This window comes from Tuber melanosporum, assembly GCF_000151645.1.
Source record: "Tuber melanosporum whole genome shotgun sequence assembly, scaffold_9, strain Mel28".
In the NCBI taxonomy this organism is placed as follows: domain Eukaryota; kingdom Fungi; phylum Ascomycota; class Pezizomycetes; order Pezizales; family Tuberaceae; genus Tuber; species Tuber melanosporum.
Genome location: NW_003299139.1, coordinates 164,240 through 180,678, shown reverse-complemented (window position 1 = coordinate 180,678; position 16,439 = coordinate 164,240). Strand labels below are relative to the sequence as shown.

Here is a 16,439-nt window from a genome sequence, read left to right as displayed (position 1 = left end):
AAGATAGTTAGAGTGCATTTAAATTATTGCCATTGAATAGAGGTAAAAATAGATTAATACTGAATCTTACTGAAGTGTGAACATCTCATTTGGATTGCACAATCTATTACCTCAGCGTAAGAGTATTTTAAAGACTAGAATACAATAACTTCAAGAGGCTGAATAAAATGTATTGCGTGAGGCAGAAGGCAAAATGAGATAATCTTATATTCTTTATCAAAGGTAATAAACTCTTGTATGCAGTGAGATCCATATCTGTCAATGAGGAGGAGATGATATATACTGACCACAAGTATAGAGTAAAGTAGTCAAATTACTTAAGCCACTCTAAATAAAGTATATCATTTGGATAACCTGTTTCTGATACAGTTCTCAAAATATCATCCTCTATTTATATTTTTGTTACCTAATGTAACAATCCCTCCTTGGATAGTAAGTTCTTAGCGATGGGGAACGATAGTTCTCTTCTTCTGTTTCTTTCCTTGGTCTTACGATAGCGCTAGGCCTCTACCTACGTTACCGATAGTACAAGACCTCTGTATTCTATCGGCAATGCCAATCGTAAGCTTTCACTAACTCTTCTTCATGAAGAGCTTTCCTTGGTCTAACGATAACATTGCAATAAAGATAATAATCGTAAAGGTGTTTTATATGCATTAAAGTAATAAGTAGGAAAAGTACTGAGAATTTAATCTAATTTTATATATGCTAGTACCGCCGACACCGGCATAAGACCAATCTCCCCCGCACCCCAAAAAAAAAACCCCCCCACACTATCTAAAATATACTGCCATGGACCATTCCGCCTCGCAACCACTCCTCCCAAACTTAAATCCAAAAATCACTACCTATGTGGGCTCACAGGTGCTTGTGACGACTAGTACCACTCCAGATTTACGCATCTTTCCACTTCGCTACCCAACCATTGTCTCATACCCTCACCCCTATCTACCTCCAACACAATCTGTCACACGTACTCAACAAAGGAAATGTACAGTCTATCCCAACAACCCTCCGTCCTCTCATAATGTAGTCCCAGGTCCAAGTACCCCTCAGCTAGAACCATCCCACAAAACAAACACACTCTTCTTTCAACAACCCATTTGTCTTGGCCCACCAAAGAACTACCGATGTTCGAGTCGCGAGGTCCAGCTCATCCCATTGTTGGTACCCCAAATACCAAAACCAATCATAACATGTCCGTAAACAGCGGAGCTTCTTCTCAAAGTGTTTGGCGATGGTAACTCGCTTCTGGGTGGCCGTCACTGAAATTGCGGTCCAACAACAGGGACAGTCGCATTGTCACTGGTCAGGCAAAAAGAACGACTTTCTCAGCATGGCTACCAATCCCGGCAGAACGCCTCCACTACCATCGTGTTTCTTCCCGCACCAGGTGCAGGTCGTGAGATCCCCTACCATCGCCAACCGGCCACTTCTCTCCACTATCAGTGTGCCGTTAAAGGGGCTACCTGCCACTACCAACTCCCCGTCTACCGTTTCAACATGCTGGGGAATCCCTACGCCTAACCACCTGTGACTCACCCACCAGGACCTCCACTGCAATATCGCCGAATTTTTGTCTAAGTCCTTGTCAGCAGGGCATCCTATAGAATAGTGGGGGTACTCAATCCAGTGGTGTCTGTTATCCTTCCCCTCACAGCTGTCATGACTGACCAAGCCCGTCCCGCTGCGAAGTCTCAGCAAAAATGTAGGAATCCATGTGGTTGAGACCACAAAGATGCCGAGGTGCCCTAGGTTCACAAGCATAATACCCATGTCTCTCCCTGTCATTCCAGGAACCCCACTCTTCTTTTCGTAACTCGCGGGCCAAGGCCACATGCCGGATCCCAAAGCTAACCCCTTCTCAAAGCAGAGGGTGCAATGGACGACCCACACAGACCTTAGCCTTCAGGTCTACCATCTCATTGCCATCAATTCCCATGTGTCCCGGAACCCAGCTAAGGCTGATATGGCTGAATACGCTAAGCAGTTGTGCCATAACTTCTTACAGTTCAGCCGAATCTCCTTCTGAAAATATGCTGTCTACCAGGGTGAGGGCCGGAACGCAGTCCAGAAACATATGAACCAGGCACCTCTTGGCCATCACTTGGGCATGTCAGAGTGCACAGACTACTGCAAACAGCTCACACTCAACAATTCTCCAAGATGGGGGAACCGAGCACCTGTCGACACGAGTCAGGGCCCCTTTCTCAAATACCGCCCATGCCACACCAGCTGCTTCAGAGGACTTGGACCCATCCATGTATATAACCACGTTCGAGGACTTACAAAGATCTGTGTATAGTGAACGGTGGCGTGCAGCCATCACCACCTTGCCTTTCCCAATTGCAATTGTGGGGCGGCAGGTGAGCTCCTTGTCCAAGGTCTGCCGATGTGCCAACATCCCTTCCTGCTTTCAACTGAGCCGTATTTCACCGAACCACGGGTATTGATCACAGTACTGGTAGTTAACAAATCGGCTGTAGCACCTTCACTGTAGATACCTCCCTTAGGTGGTAACAGGTGGTATTCCGAACTCAGCCAGCAGTATATTGTTTACCAGCTTCATAGAGATCCGGAAAAATGATCGGAGGCAGTCGTTGACGTGGACCCGAATCTGTTTCACATACGACCCGTGGTCAGTTACAAATTCAAGTCCATAATAAACAGTCGGAAGATAGGCTGCCTGTACCAAGCAGTAAGTCTCTGACGCCCCTAGCCCACCAACACTCCCAAACCTTCTCCCCAGCGCCGAAATCCTTCTCCTAACACCCAACCCCCTTTCCAACCAATACTTTACATGAGAGGAAAAGTTAAGAAATACATTAAACCTATAACCAAGAACCCGCAAATCCTCAGAAGGCAAAATCATTTCTCCCAATAGCTGCATTCCGCCCCACACCATGTCTCCAAACCTGATCCACTAGGTCTTGAGGGCACTAAACCCTATATTCCTAGCCCTTGTTATGCGATCGCAGTCCGCAAAAATTTCTCCTGCATGGTATTTGGTAGCATTATAAGAATCTGCAGCCACCATGATGACCCCGTCGTCAATGTATGAGATCACCAATTGTCAGACCCCAGGGGAGTATCGCATTCACGGCGTGAATATATCTGCCACACAGGCCCCAAAGAGAAAAGGAGAGAGAGGCAAGCCCTGAGGCATCCCTTTGCTGATATAGTAGATTTTGGAGACACATCCATTAAAACGGAAACGAATCGACCGACAGGAAGTCCATCTTCGCACACACTGACATAGGTTTGATGAACACCCCCGGGCAATCAGGAAGTCTGACAGGAGGTCAACATTGATGTTATCAAATCCTCCTTCAATGTTCATAGACAAAATCAGCCGTTTATAGCCCTCATTATGCCGTAGGAATTCAAAGACCACCACCATGGCGTCGTGAACTCCCCTCTTCCAGCAAGAACCAAACTGTATCTCCCCCAGGACAAGCCACATGGTCAGCCTTAGCAGGACCAGAGGTTCTGCAACCTTTGCAGGTATCGGGAGGAGGTGTATCATTCTCCATGACTTGATGACATCGTATCTGGGTTTGTCAATCTTCGGTATGAGCACTACCTCTGCCCGATGCCAATCGGGAATATCGTGACGTAGCCCGTAGTCAACCAGACGTTACAAAGTTGTTGTATCCCTCCTCTTCCAGAACCGTATGAAAGGATATCCTATATCATCTTCGCCTGGACCGGTGTTCGTAGGAGACCCAGCAAGGGCCATCTCTATTTCCTGAGCACTGTCCATATCAATCCTGGAGTCCCTCCAGGGGGCAGGATCGCCAGGGAGATAGCTGTTGTGCAATCAGGTCGCTGATGTCGGAATGTGTTGTAGCGTAGGACCCATCTGGTTAGGCCATAAAGGGAAGTGTTCGCTTGGCTTCCAATTTTCGTGCCAGCCGAAAAATGTCTGGGTCCTGACCCTCAGCTAACTTGGTCCTGATATGTTCGAACCTAGCCCTCAACAGGCAAGCTCAGTAAACACTCCTGACCAGTTTGTAGTCCTCCGTCTGCTCCGCCTTGTGCTTGGAGTATCATCGTAGCTGAGTCACATTCAACCTCATCGTTTCCAACTCCGGTATCGACTACTCGCACCGACCTCTGCCAATAGAGGCCCGTGGGAGTACGTCCACCACACACTTCACACTTTCCCACAACCTCTCATCTTGTCCTCCTATATTGTTATGGTCCACGTTGGGGTCCCAGTCTTGATGTCTGGCATTGAAATCCCCAAACACGATGTCAGGTTCCTCAAGCTCATCTAGCCATCGAACAAACTGGTCTTTAGTATAGCTGGGTCAAAAGTAAACTCTAGCGAGCACCTTCTTTGCCCCTTTCTCCCAATACCCAATCCAAGTACTGCCTTCCCCATACCCTACTACCTCAAACAGCCCACAAATGTGGGACCAAACAAATACCTCAACACCTGACCCTTCAATAAAGGAAAACAAATCCCACCCATTAACATTTACTGGTACATATTGTCCCTCCCTATCAACATGAGGTTCAATAATAAACAACATATCAACAGAGGAAAACAAATCAAATGCCAGCACCCGATTCCAACTACTCCTCCCCACGTTTAATGCCAATGTCATAATAAGCATCAAAAGGGGGTCTCGACTGATCCACTTGGGCCGTAAGGGCCAGAGGCATAGGAAGAGCCGGTATCCAGATCCCGGGCAACCCAACTCGTTTCCTCATCGGGGGGTTTGGTGGCGGTACCAGCCCTTGTTTTTAAAATTCTACATACCAGGGAGAGGGAAGGCCGTTCTGGTTCCTTACCTTTGGCCTTTTCCGACTTATGGCGGGGAGTCTCATCTTCCTCATCACTGCTGATCTCGACCAGCCTGGGTGTTGGGGACCTCCCACAGCTACAGCTTCTTCTCCTTCCATTCCCTCCTGCCCCCCTACCCTGCTGTCCTGCCTTTCTGACGAGTTCCTTGACAGCTCTTGTTGGTGTAGCTGTTCCTTGCCCAGCAGGCGAGGAAGGGGGAGTTGGGAATGACGATTTGATACCTAGACACCGCTCATATCCTATGAAGTGGTCCATCTGGTCGCACAATCTATACTGTCTTCTGGTATGTCCACAGGCCTGACCCACTCCTCTGGGGCACGCCAGCTTGCTGCACATGTGCTCCTGAGAGAAATGTTCTCCAAAGCAGAATCGGCACTGAGGGGGGCTGCCACATGTCACTTCGAAGTAGCCGGTTTCCAGGCACTTACCACATACCTTAAGGGGGCGATGCTCTTCAAAGACCTGGACATTGCAGGTACCTCCTCACAACCAAATTTTTCCCTTCGCCAGTCTTTCCTTAACGGCTTCCTTATTTTCTACCACAAAGCGGATGCCATAACTTGTAGCATTGGCCTACCTCATGGCGTGTATGGACCCCATAATATCGGGCCGGGAAACAGTGACTACACCAGTATTGGATTACTCCAGATCAGTGTGAAGGCTATCAAACGCCGCGCTTCCAGTCCATCCTTCCACCCACCAAATCGATCCCTGTCCTGTGTCAGCAAGTGCGATACCAGAAACAAAAATCGTCACCTTTTCTAGGTTCCTCTAGAATTTAAACTTCGGGAGTGATAATTCCCTAAGCAGATCGAGCCTGGCTTTGTCCAACCTGTTACCCAGCTCTGTCACGGAGTGTGCCACTAAGGTCAGGAAGATGCATCCAATTTCTGGTCGGACATGTCCTTCGTGAATATAAGGAGCATTTCCCTGAATCTTTCCCTGATTGGAGAAGGTCATATTGATCCGATTATGGATCATCACAATATCGATGCCCTCTGGCAGGGCAACCTTCTTCTAGGTGGTGAAGCGCATGGTGATGTGCCTCCCTCTAGCATTCGGGGTTGGCGACAAGCGTGGTAGTAGTGGTACTGAGTTTAGTGGGTCTGGGGGCCCCATTGGTACCCACCGGTACTCCTGTCGTGTCCGAGCTGCAGCTACTTTAACACTGGCCAAGGCTGCTGGCCCCAAAAGAGCCACCGTAGTAACAGGTGTCGCATCCTTCTGAGCCAATTCCTGTTTATCAGCCTTCCCCTGAGTCTTGGCCGGAGTCGCCACCTACCTTTCTTCACCAGATCCTCTGGCAGCCTTTCTTCTCCTTCTAGCAGTACCACTCAGGGGTTTGCCACGATTTCTTTGTTCTTCTTTTTATCTTCTTCCTCCCCCTGCTCCTCTTCCCAGTGAACAGACTTGCCTTCACCTTCGCGGGCTACTCGCAAGACTACCCCCCCTTCACTGGAGGAGCTGCCACTACTGCTGGACTGGTGGGATGAGGCCGCTGATGCAGGCCGGGCAGGACGTACCTGTTCCTGGGGATAAGGGGGGGGCTTGGGCACGTATGCCATTCGTTTTACTACCTCTGTAAAAGAGGATTTAGCAGTAGGAGTCCCCATAAAGGCCCCCTTTCCCTCAGGGGTAGGGAATAGTAGGGTTGGATCCGCAGAGACAGCGGAGGTGCTGTGAGGTACAGCAGAGCAGGGGTGGCGGCGGGGTGACAACTTTACCTGAAGGGCTTCAATTTCCTCCCCTTGTCTGCCAACAATATCGGTCAGTGCCTTTACTGCCCATTTTAAGACATGAACTCGACTCCAGTAGTTTATCCTATTTCTCGAACCTTCATCATCAAAGGTGGGGCCACTGTTCATCCAAGTTCGTACGTCCTGTACCATGTCGTCTTCAATTGAACCAGACTCCGAGGAGAGGAGAGGGTGAGTATTGCCAGACCGGATGTCCTCCAGGCCCTCCAACATAGACCCGATTACACTACCTGAGCGGGGTCCAGGAGAGGGAGTCCTACCAACATCCAGCATCTCACAGACACCTGCTATGATTGAGTCCGCCTGGGCTACCACAGCATCGGTATCCTCTGGTTGGGTTTCTGGGAGCTGAACTTCCAACAAGGTTGAATTGCCACTGGGGGTTTCTGGGGGACCCTCCAGTTGGCCTCCGGGAGGTGACACCCATCGTTCAATAATAGGTGAAGGTGATGAGCCCATAGCTGGTGAAGGGGCATGTATGTTGTCACCCAAACAAGTCGCTTCTGAGTTTCGCCCATCACCCAGGCCCATAGGGGTGTCTCTAGCCATCACCCGAGAGGTGGCTAGGACATCCGCAGTCATTAGCGGGGATGGAGAAGGGCGTATGGCCTTGATTGTTGACGAGAGCATCACAGGAAGAGGGATGGCCAAGCACCCATAGGGAACGTCGAGGGGTAGGCCAGGAAGAGTGGGAACAATCTGTTTTTTCCGTCCCTCATCGATGTTGATAGCACTCAAAAATTGGTGACTAAGGAGAGGAGTAGCAGATCGCTTAGCAGGAGATGCCGACTGTGTCTGGCAGTGTGTTCCAGAGGCAGGAGTGTTATAGTCCTCGTCATCAGGGTCGTCCAGCCTGAACTTTAGGGTTTCGTAAAGAGCCCTTTCGCCTGAAGACATTCCTGCCAGGAAGGAGGGAGTCGAGGAGCCAGTACCGGCATTGGTGGGCTGGTGGAAGAAGCTGGGCATCTCGCATTGGACAGCCCTAGCGAGGAGAGGAGTAGTGGACCAAGAGCTGGCCTCAACAGTGGGGGCAGTCGAGTTGTCCTTGGCGGAGGGGATGGAGGATTCATGGACTATAGCCTGAGAATCTTTGGGAGGGGAAGGTACAGGGGCTGGAGAATATTCCGAGCCATGATCTGAGTTGAACCGAACGAAGAGCCCTGTGGTAGTGTCCTTGTTCAAGCCACATGTGGCTGAACAGGCTCTCCCGATCAGGAAACCTCTCACCAAAATCTCCACTTCTTTCATAGTGGCAACGGTCGCACCAGCGACCGTTTGCCAAACCAAATCATCAAACTGCGGGTTAACCGCGTTCTGACACCCGTGGCAGTGGTGAAACTGTAGGAAACCAAAGTTTCCTTTAGGTGCAACATATGACTGTGTAGTTATGGGGATGAGGCCACGGCTAGCCTCATTAGCAGGCGCAAGAGACAAGGCCGCACAGCTGTCTCAAGTGAGGAGGCAGGGTTGGGGCTGAACCGAACAGGGGACGAGATCCTCGAAGAAGGGGGAGAATCCGTGGAAGAGGAAGCTGTCAAAGATGCCATCCTCGCCCAAACTATACTCAGTGATTACGGGGACCAGGCCATGGATATCTCATACTGAAGTATCTTCCAAGCGAGAACAACTAACTTCTAACCGACCGCCCAAAACAAAAAATAAAAAACAAGTAACAGTAGATAAAGTATTTATCGTGAGCGAAATATGGTAAAGTATTGGTTATGCTCACTTCTGACACAGAGTGCAAGAAGTAGGAAAAGTACTGAGAACAAAGTGTGAAGAACCTATCCTCCTTAGCCGCATCGGCCTACTTATACAGTGTTCTTCCCACCCATAGTCATGTGATCCAAAGTGGTCACATGTGCGAAACCAAATCATAAAAACTAGTCATGTAACCAAAATGGTCACATGCTCAAAACCCATAACCTCATAGCGAGGTCATGTGCAAAAACTCATAAACCAATCATAACACAATAAACAAATCATATGACTCGACTGAGTCATATGCGTGAAATCCATGACCTGATAATGAGGTCATATGTGAAACATAAATCATATATGCAAGGCATACCCGTAAGGTGCACTCACAAGGCATACTCGTCAGGCACACGTCCCATGACTCATATTTGAGACATGTGCAAAAGCATCACAAATCTCATACATAACAAATCATATGACTTGAATGAGTCGTATGTGTGAAACAATAACACACCTGTGACTTATAACCATGTCTCACATGAAAACCTTTTCCTCGCCAAGCCACATTCATGATACCTAATCTTTAAGGTGTAAAGCACCTGAAAGAATTACAATTGGTATTAGAACTCTTCTTTTGCTACTTATTACCTTACAAGAGGTAACAAGTTCTCAGTTCATAGAACTGGCTAAATCAGATTAGCAGTCAGCTTTAAGAGTTATTATCCATTGGTCTTTTCTTACACCAATGCAGAAACCTATCTCATTGTAGTTGTAGATATTCTCCTTTTAAATTCCCTTTACTGAAATGGAAGGTGAAAGCACTGAAACTGATCAAGAATGTCATTGGGATTGTGTGACTTCTTCCTATTATACTTCAAGGTTTTCTGTTTTCTGATACGAGATTCAGAATTTCTTATAAGAAATCAGTTTATCCATACCAGGTTCATAGTTTATAGAAAGTATATCTGAATATTTACTCTAGTAATTGTAGTGAAGAATACTGTTTACCCACTCAGTTACTATCTGATATGGTGCTGAGGTTCCAATCTGAGTTAAATGTTTCATGTAAAGGCAAATGGCTATCTCGTCATCATCAGTAAGTTTTTTCATTCATGGATGCCTATTAGCTTTCATTTATTAGCCATTTCCTTGGAACTCTTAGACATGTCTCCAGAATATGGGCTTCACCGGCAGTGGCAGCAATATTACATATTTTACTGCCTGTCAAATTCTGGCGTTGAGCCGAATCTTGCGTTGAGCTGCCGGGCACTCTCAAGACAGTGCCCAAGGTTGCGAAGTGACCGAGGGTTGTGGCGGGGCCACAACCCTGGCACGGTTAAGTGGCGTAGCTAGTAAAAAGCCTATACTCGAGTACGAGTACAGTATTTCACCTTAAAACAAAGGACCAAAGTTTCGTTTCCCGGAATGTCCTCGCACCATCTGGGTGAATTTATTCAATTGACGACTTCAGTAAAAAGATGCCTACCCCATTGTGGCTACTCGTAGATTACTGCGGGAGGTACAGTGATTATGCTCGGGTGCGATACATGCTCTAAACTTTGTAGCTGGGTACCGTACCGGTATTTTCCTCCATCCGCCGTCATAGGTCTATCATCGTAGGAATGAAATCTCGATCCGCCACTCTAATAGCGCTTCCTTGTTCGGCTTCTACCCTTGCTGCGTCTGCGTATCTGTGTCTGCCCAATGTCGTCTCGTTGCATCAGCCATGAATATTACTGGTGGATTAGTGTTTACAGCTTTGATGAAAGTGGGTTGGGACTTGAGAGCGTGTGAAAGGCCTGAGAATGGAAACTAGGAAGCTAGAGAGGAGGGGGGGACGATTGACTGCTCGGACTGTGCCATAATCATCTCATCATCATCATCATGCTCCTCTCCCCTCAATTGCATACCACAACCACTCTTCCCTTTAGGAATGATCGCCTATTGACAACAACCCTCCAACTCTCGGTTCGTGTGTATAAACAAAACAAACATACTACTACAGTATCATACTCCCTAATCCTTGCCTTCACTCTCCCAATTCTCACCACTATCCGAGACAATTACATTATTCTACCGAGAGAGAGACAACGAGCTCGACAGAGAGATAGAAACACACAACTACGCGAGGATAGATACGAGCATTTATTCGTACTCTTTCAAATCGATCTAGGGCTGGTGGCAAAGTGCCAATACCAGCATTGGTTGAATTCTTTCGCTTAATTTTTGTTATTTACTTGTATTATCCATTTCTTCGGTTATCATCATACCGTCCCTCACTTAAACGACATTGAAGCGCTAGGGCACGGTAATAAAGTTATTTTCTATCCCCCGCCGGCGTTCGTTGGAAGGAAGTTATTCAAGGACGGCAATCGAAGCTCAATATCTGACCGAGTTGTTGGAAAGATCGCGAGCAAGTATATACTCGAGAACGCGGTCCTAGCAGGGCCAGCGGCCGGCCGTGTTAACCTAGTTAAACGATCTTTATTTTCCCATACATACTGCATTATATCGCTCTGTGTCTGCTGTTTGTCTTCCCTCACGTCTCCCCGCCTCGTTCCCCCACCCCCGAAAGACAGAGGAGGATCGAAGGCAGCAACCTGTTCCCGGGATTGACTGACATCGAGTTCTCAATTCTCCGCGACGCCGGAAGTACCCAAGAAGTTTTGACAACTCCAAAGACAGCAGCAACGGGAAAAAGCACTATCTCGCATTGCAGGCAAGCAAGCAGGCGTCCCCCCAATCGAGGAGAGGAGAGGACTGGATTCAAATCCTACTGCCACTACGGTCTTGGAGGTAATTATCCAATTTTTGAATCTTGGTTATCCATTATCAGATCAGCGCCTACGGTACTGACACCTGCGTGGATCCTAGAGTGGGAAGCAGGGGACACGCGAAACGAAAAAGGTCAGATAAAAAAGTCAAACAAGACACAAAAGGCGAAGGTAAGAAATCTTGTCCCTCACTCCTACATTCAATTTTCCGTTTGCACCCCTTTGCATCGGGTGGAATCAGGGCCAAGTTAGTCCACAAATTAAAGGTCTCCCCATTTTATTTTTCCCTCCCTTGCTACTGCCGTTTCTATCTCATTTTTTCCCCCAACATATCATATCACAATGAACAACAAGTTAGGGAGGGACGAGTTAGAGTAGTTGTGAGGTGAGAGAGGGGGGAAAAATGGGCTGATCTTTCAGGCTGTCGTTTCCAAGGCCTGTAGCGTTATCGTATCATCCAGCTTTTCGAGTTCGTACTGCGGAAAAAGTCTCGCGTCGAACAGGTCACAAATTCCACTATCACAATACCGGCACTGGACGGTACTTGAACTGACTTGCTTGGACTGTCTGGTTCAGTTGACTCGACCTTTTTTTTGCATGAGCCGCCCGTCGGAGACCCCACCAGCGTCCACTCGGTATTCAACTCTTATTCATCCGAACCCCCCACGTCCACGTTGTTTCCTTTTCATTTGCTTCCATCTACCAAAAGCCAACCTGCTTCCGTAATCGTCATGGTAGACTACCGCGCTCCCGCCTACCAGTTCCCACTTAAAAAACCAATGGGGCCTGATGCACCCCCTCCTCTTCCAACAAAGAATAGTCTTAGGATCAGCCCTAACCACTCCTCTCAAAGCTCTTACGATCTCCAGTCCGCTACCTCGCCGTCTTCGCACGTTCGTTGTCGTACCTCCTCGTCGGGCACTTTACCAATGCAGGGAACACAATGGATGCAGACCTATACGCAAAATTACAATCATAATTACAACCACAACTACCCCCAAAACCCGCATATGAACCGCCGACCTTCGGTCGCTAGCAACTCGAGGGGTGGAGCCATGGATCCCACCGTACCCATCACCATTAGACGATCTGGGAGTACTCATACAACAAACTCCGCTTCGACATCGGCTCAGAGCGCCTACGTGGCTACCCTCAGGAGGCAGAAAGCAACGGTTTGGTGCGATAGGTCACAGCGTGAAGACCCCCGTTTGTTAGCCGATCAACGATATGCGAAACTTCGCGCAGCCATGGAAGTTGTCGGTTCGTCAAACTCTGCATTCCTCAGCGCAGGGCATAATCACCACGGAATCGGCTCCGCAGCAGGGTCAGCAGCATCCTCTATATCAGGCGGCCGAACTGGAAAATTGGGGAAGACTTGGGTCAGTTCATCTAGCCCTGGTATCGGAGGTGGGAGCTTACCCAGTGGGGTGCCTACTCGATTGTCGGCTACGGAGGTTCTTGGTGACGACGATGAAGATGACCTCTACCCCAGAGGTGCGGGGATTCGCAAACGCTCTGGTTCTGGGAAGTCCTCGCTCAACTCGAATCATAGACGCATAAATCGCTCTTCCTCAATGATGTCTGACACCAATCGAAACTACACAATGTACGGCGGCGCGCCCGGGGGCTTACAACATCGCAATTCCAGAGGAAGTACACCAAGTTACTCGTCCAGGTCATCAATAACAGAAGAAGGAACTCCTAGTACCACAACAAAAACAAAGCATAAGAGCGAAAAGCTGCCCGAAAGCCCTTCCGGGTCTACCTCGCCAAGAGCTTATTACACACCTACTCTCCAAAGCTCTACTATACTAAGGCGCGACAATACTCTAAGAAGGAGGGGAAGCTTGGACGAGCAGGAGGTCGTCAGAACTATGACCCTTAGCGGAAACCGGTTGTTCGTTGCGAATCCAGATGTCGAATAGCCATTTTATTCTCTCGAGCGCCCGATCGGGGGTCGTGGCAATTGATTTGCACATAGAATAAGGCCTGATGACTGTATACATTATTTCGCCCTCTTCATTCTCTCTTTCGCTCTACACCCCCCTAAAAAATTTTTTTGAGGGGGTATCGTTCACCCGGATTGGCTTCTATTCATTGACAAAAAGTTCTTGGTTTCATCATGTATCCGCTGAGGTCACATTGAGTATTTCCTTCAATCGTTTCTTTGGGCCTCCCTTTGTACTAAATATTATCGATCCTGTAGTTACCCTTCCCCCACCGTCTCATGTTTTGCCTGTCCTTTGTGGTGTTCTTGGGTATTTGAGTTTTGCATTCGTTCATAGCGGTTTGGGTGTTTTGTCTTGCCAATGTCTCCGTTTTTTCCCCGGGTGCAGGGATTGAGCACTATACAATATATACATCCTGTATGGTGCTGAAACCTTGGAGTGGTGTACCCCCTCTTTCTTATTTCTCATTATTTTTTCATTTCTTTCCATTTCTTTTCTTTTTGGCGCGGTTTCTTGATATCATCCCGTTGGACTGCTCGTGCATGTTGAAGATACTATACCTTTACCATCGTTATTATATTAAACTCCTGGAGCTGGTCTTGAGGCTCAAATAATATCAATGGTTTACTTTGTCGACCTGAGAAATTTTTCCGATACACACACGAGCACCACAGCCAGCCGTACGGTGGGGCAGATAGGGTACCCCTACCGGCACTAGTCTCAAGCCCAACCCCTCAGCTGTGAAGCAACCAATAGTAGCTTGAGCCCTTCGATGAACGACGATACCGGTAGTAACCTGTTAACCAATTAACCTCTTGGCGCGTTCCGACGCGTCCCCTCCACATCTTGCGCACGAAAACACGTTTCCCACCTCTTGATTACTCCATCCCTTAGTGACCTCTGCCACTCGAAACCTCCATTACAGGAAAACAACCAAACTTCAATTCGCTATAAGCGACTCGACCGCTACACCCACTCTCCCAATGTCTAATCCGGCACCAGCTTCAACTCCGACGCCTCCAGACTCTTTGCCGCATGCTTCTACCAATCCCGGTACCCCAGACTCTGTTAAAAAGAGATCACTTTCAGATATGGGCAGCGATTCAACAAGAACAGAGGGTGGTAGTAAACTAGCTAGCGGTGATGGTGATGGTGATGGTGGTGGTGATGGGAATGCCATGGGTCTTGGTACCGGCGCAGTCGGGCCAGCCAAGAAGAGGACAAAGTTGACCGAGGCTGAGAAAGAAGCTAGAGAGAAAGAGAGACTCGAGAGGGAGAAGGAGAGAGTTACCAAGGAAAAAGAAAGGCTTGCTAAAGTTTGTGCTGCATCACACCTCACTCCTGAAGGATACCGACTAATACCTGATCGTTGTAGAAAGCTGAACGGGATGAGAAGAGACGTATTAAGGATGAGGAGAAGAAGAAAAGGGAAGATGAGAAAGCTAAGAAAGAGAAGGTAGTGGCTTTCCAGAGATACTTCAAGGGCGTGAATGGATATACTTATTAATTTTCTCAACTAGGCCCAAATGCGTCTCGTCTCGTTTTTCACCAAACCTGTCGCCGGGCCTACCCCTCAGTCCATTGCGCCTTCAACTGCCAGCACTTCAATGCAGATGGTGGTTGGTAGCCCGCCTCCACCTGACATTAGTCTAAAGAGACAAGTGCGGACGGATTATGAACGTAGTTTTCAGCCATTTTTCGTGAAGCCAAATGTTACTGTCGCTCCTGTACCGTTTGAGCGTGATCATAGTTACAAACTTGTTATCAAGGTTGCACTTGACAACGCTCTCTCTCCCCCTCTCTCTCAAGACCCGCTCTCTATCCGAGATCCTGAATCTCCCTCTGGCCAGTCTCCACCCGTGGAGATTGGTGAAAGGCTTACAGTCGGACGGATAGAAGAGCTAATGCATATTCCCCATCACAAGCGTGGTCGCCGCGGAAAGCCTCCCAATTATTCTACAAAGGATATCCTTGCCAGAATTAATGCACCTGATGGTGTTTATCTTAACTTGCTCAATTCACTGCCTCATAAGTTCCTGCGGTTTGCGGAGGATGTTCGGCCTCCTTACTCTGGAACCTATACTAAAAGACCTGCCTCTTCTGGTTTGTTACGTGGTCGTAACCCCTTTCAAAAGTCACTGCCTAAAGTCGATTACGAATATGATTCTGAGGCCGAATGGGAGCAAGAAGGATTGGATGGAGATGGCGAGGAACTCTTGAGCGACGAGGAGGATGAAGAGGATGGCGATAGTGGCGACGAGGATTTAGATGAATTCCTAGATGATGATGAGGAGGAGGGCGCGATTAAGAATCGTCGTGCGGCGGTATCTGCCCTTGTTCCTCTCTGTTCTGGCCTGTGCTGGGAAGACTTTATGGGGAGAAACCCGAGAAAGGAGTTGAGGGAAATGAGTCTTGGTATCCTAATAGGTATATATTTTGATTCCACAATTCTTCAGTTTCCATGTCTTGTCACTTATATATGGCTTCAGATGGGATAACAGGGCCTATTGATCCATTTTCGACAAGCTACTGGAGTCCTGGAGCACCTTCACAGCTGCTGCCGGCGCAAGTCGTTCATAATACACCTAAGGGTATGAGACAGTTCTTTCAAACAACAGGAAATAGTAAACCTCAATCAACAATGCCGCCCCCCGGATCGACTGCTGGTACTGCTCAAGCAACCACTGGAGAGTGCTCAAAGAAAGTCAAGTCCATGCAACTAATCCCGGCCGAAGAGATGGTGGCCTTCAAACAAGCGATTGAAGGTAGTGACTTGACCAAAGCTGCCATGATCGAACACCTCAAAAAACATTTCCCACAACTGAACAAGGAGGCGATCAAGAACTCACTGGGTCAAGTTGCCCAAAGGCGAGGCCAAAACGAGAAGAATAAGAGATGGTTTTTATGTTGATTCACCTCCTTTACTCTACTTTCTTCCATCTTTTACATTTCTAGCCTGCTTGCCTCTGTGCCTGTTTGGAGAATGTATTAAGGTGTTCTTTCCATAGAGGCTTATCATCTCATTCTTATCTTGTGTTATCTTTATCATCCGGGGGCTTTATTTAGCGTTTTACGACTCTCTTGTACATTGTTCCATGCTCTTTTTCTTGCGCTCTGGTAGGGGTAAGTTATACGTGGAATAACGCAGTATGGGATAGATGACCATTTCACGCTTGCTTTCTTTCCCTCTAGCTTGCTCTCCGGTCATGCGTAATTCTAGCTCAGCCCCATTTTAAACTGAGATAAATGGGTAGGAGTATGATATCGGTAAAGTAAAAATATATATAATACTATAAAATAGGTGCTAACTAATTATAACATGATTGAAATAATATTATTTGATGATATAATCTACTGATAATATAATCCACTAACATAATATTTTTGTTCAGTACTATAATAATAATTCCATGATCATAAAAATCTAGGATAAAAGTAATACTTATAG

The 16,439-nt window shown here is 47.7% G+C and overlaps 2 protein-coding genes; both read left to right on the top strand.

Annotated features, from left to right (window-relative positions):
- Positions 1-11,773: 11,773 nt before the first annotated feature.
- On the top strand, positions 11,774-13,318 carry GSTUM_00011673001 (uncharacterized protein; the record flags this gene model as incomplete). XM_002842053.2 has 1 exon in its annotated part: positions 11,774-13,318. The coding sequence occupies one exon, from the start codon at positions 11,774-11,776 to the stop codon at positions 12,965-12,967; it is 1,194 nt and encodes a 397-aa protein (XP_002842099.1). The 3' UTR covers positions 12,968-13,318.
- Positions 13,319-13,974: 656 nt separating this feature from the next.
- GSTUM_00011672001 (uncharacterized protein) lies at positions 13,975-15,489 on the top strand (the record flags this gene model as incomplete). Its single annotated transcript, XM_002842052.1, has 3 exons — positions 13,975-14,307; positions 14,367-14,447; positions 14,512-15,489. 3 exons carry the CDS (start codon positions 13,975-13,977, stop codon positions 15,487-15,489), a joined length of 1,392 nt encoding a protein of 463 aa, XP_002842098.1.
- Between the last annotated feature and the right edge of the window lie 950 nt (positions 15,490-16,439).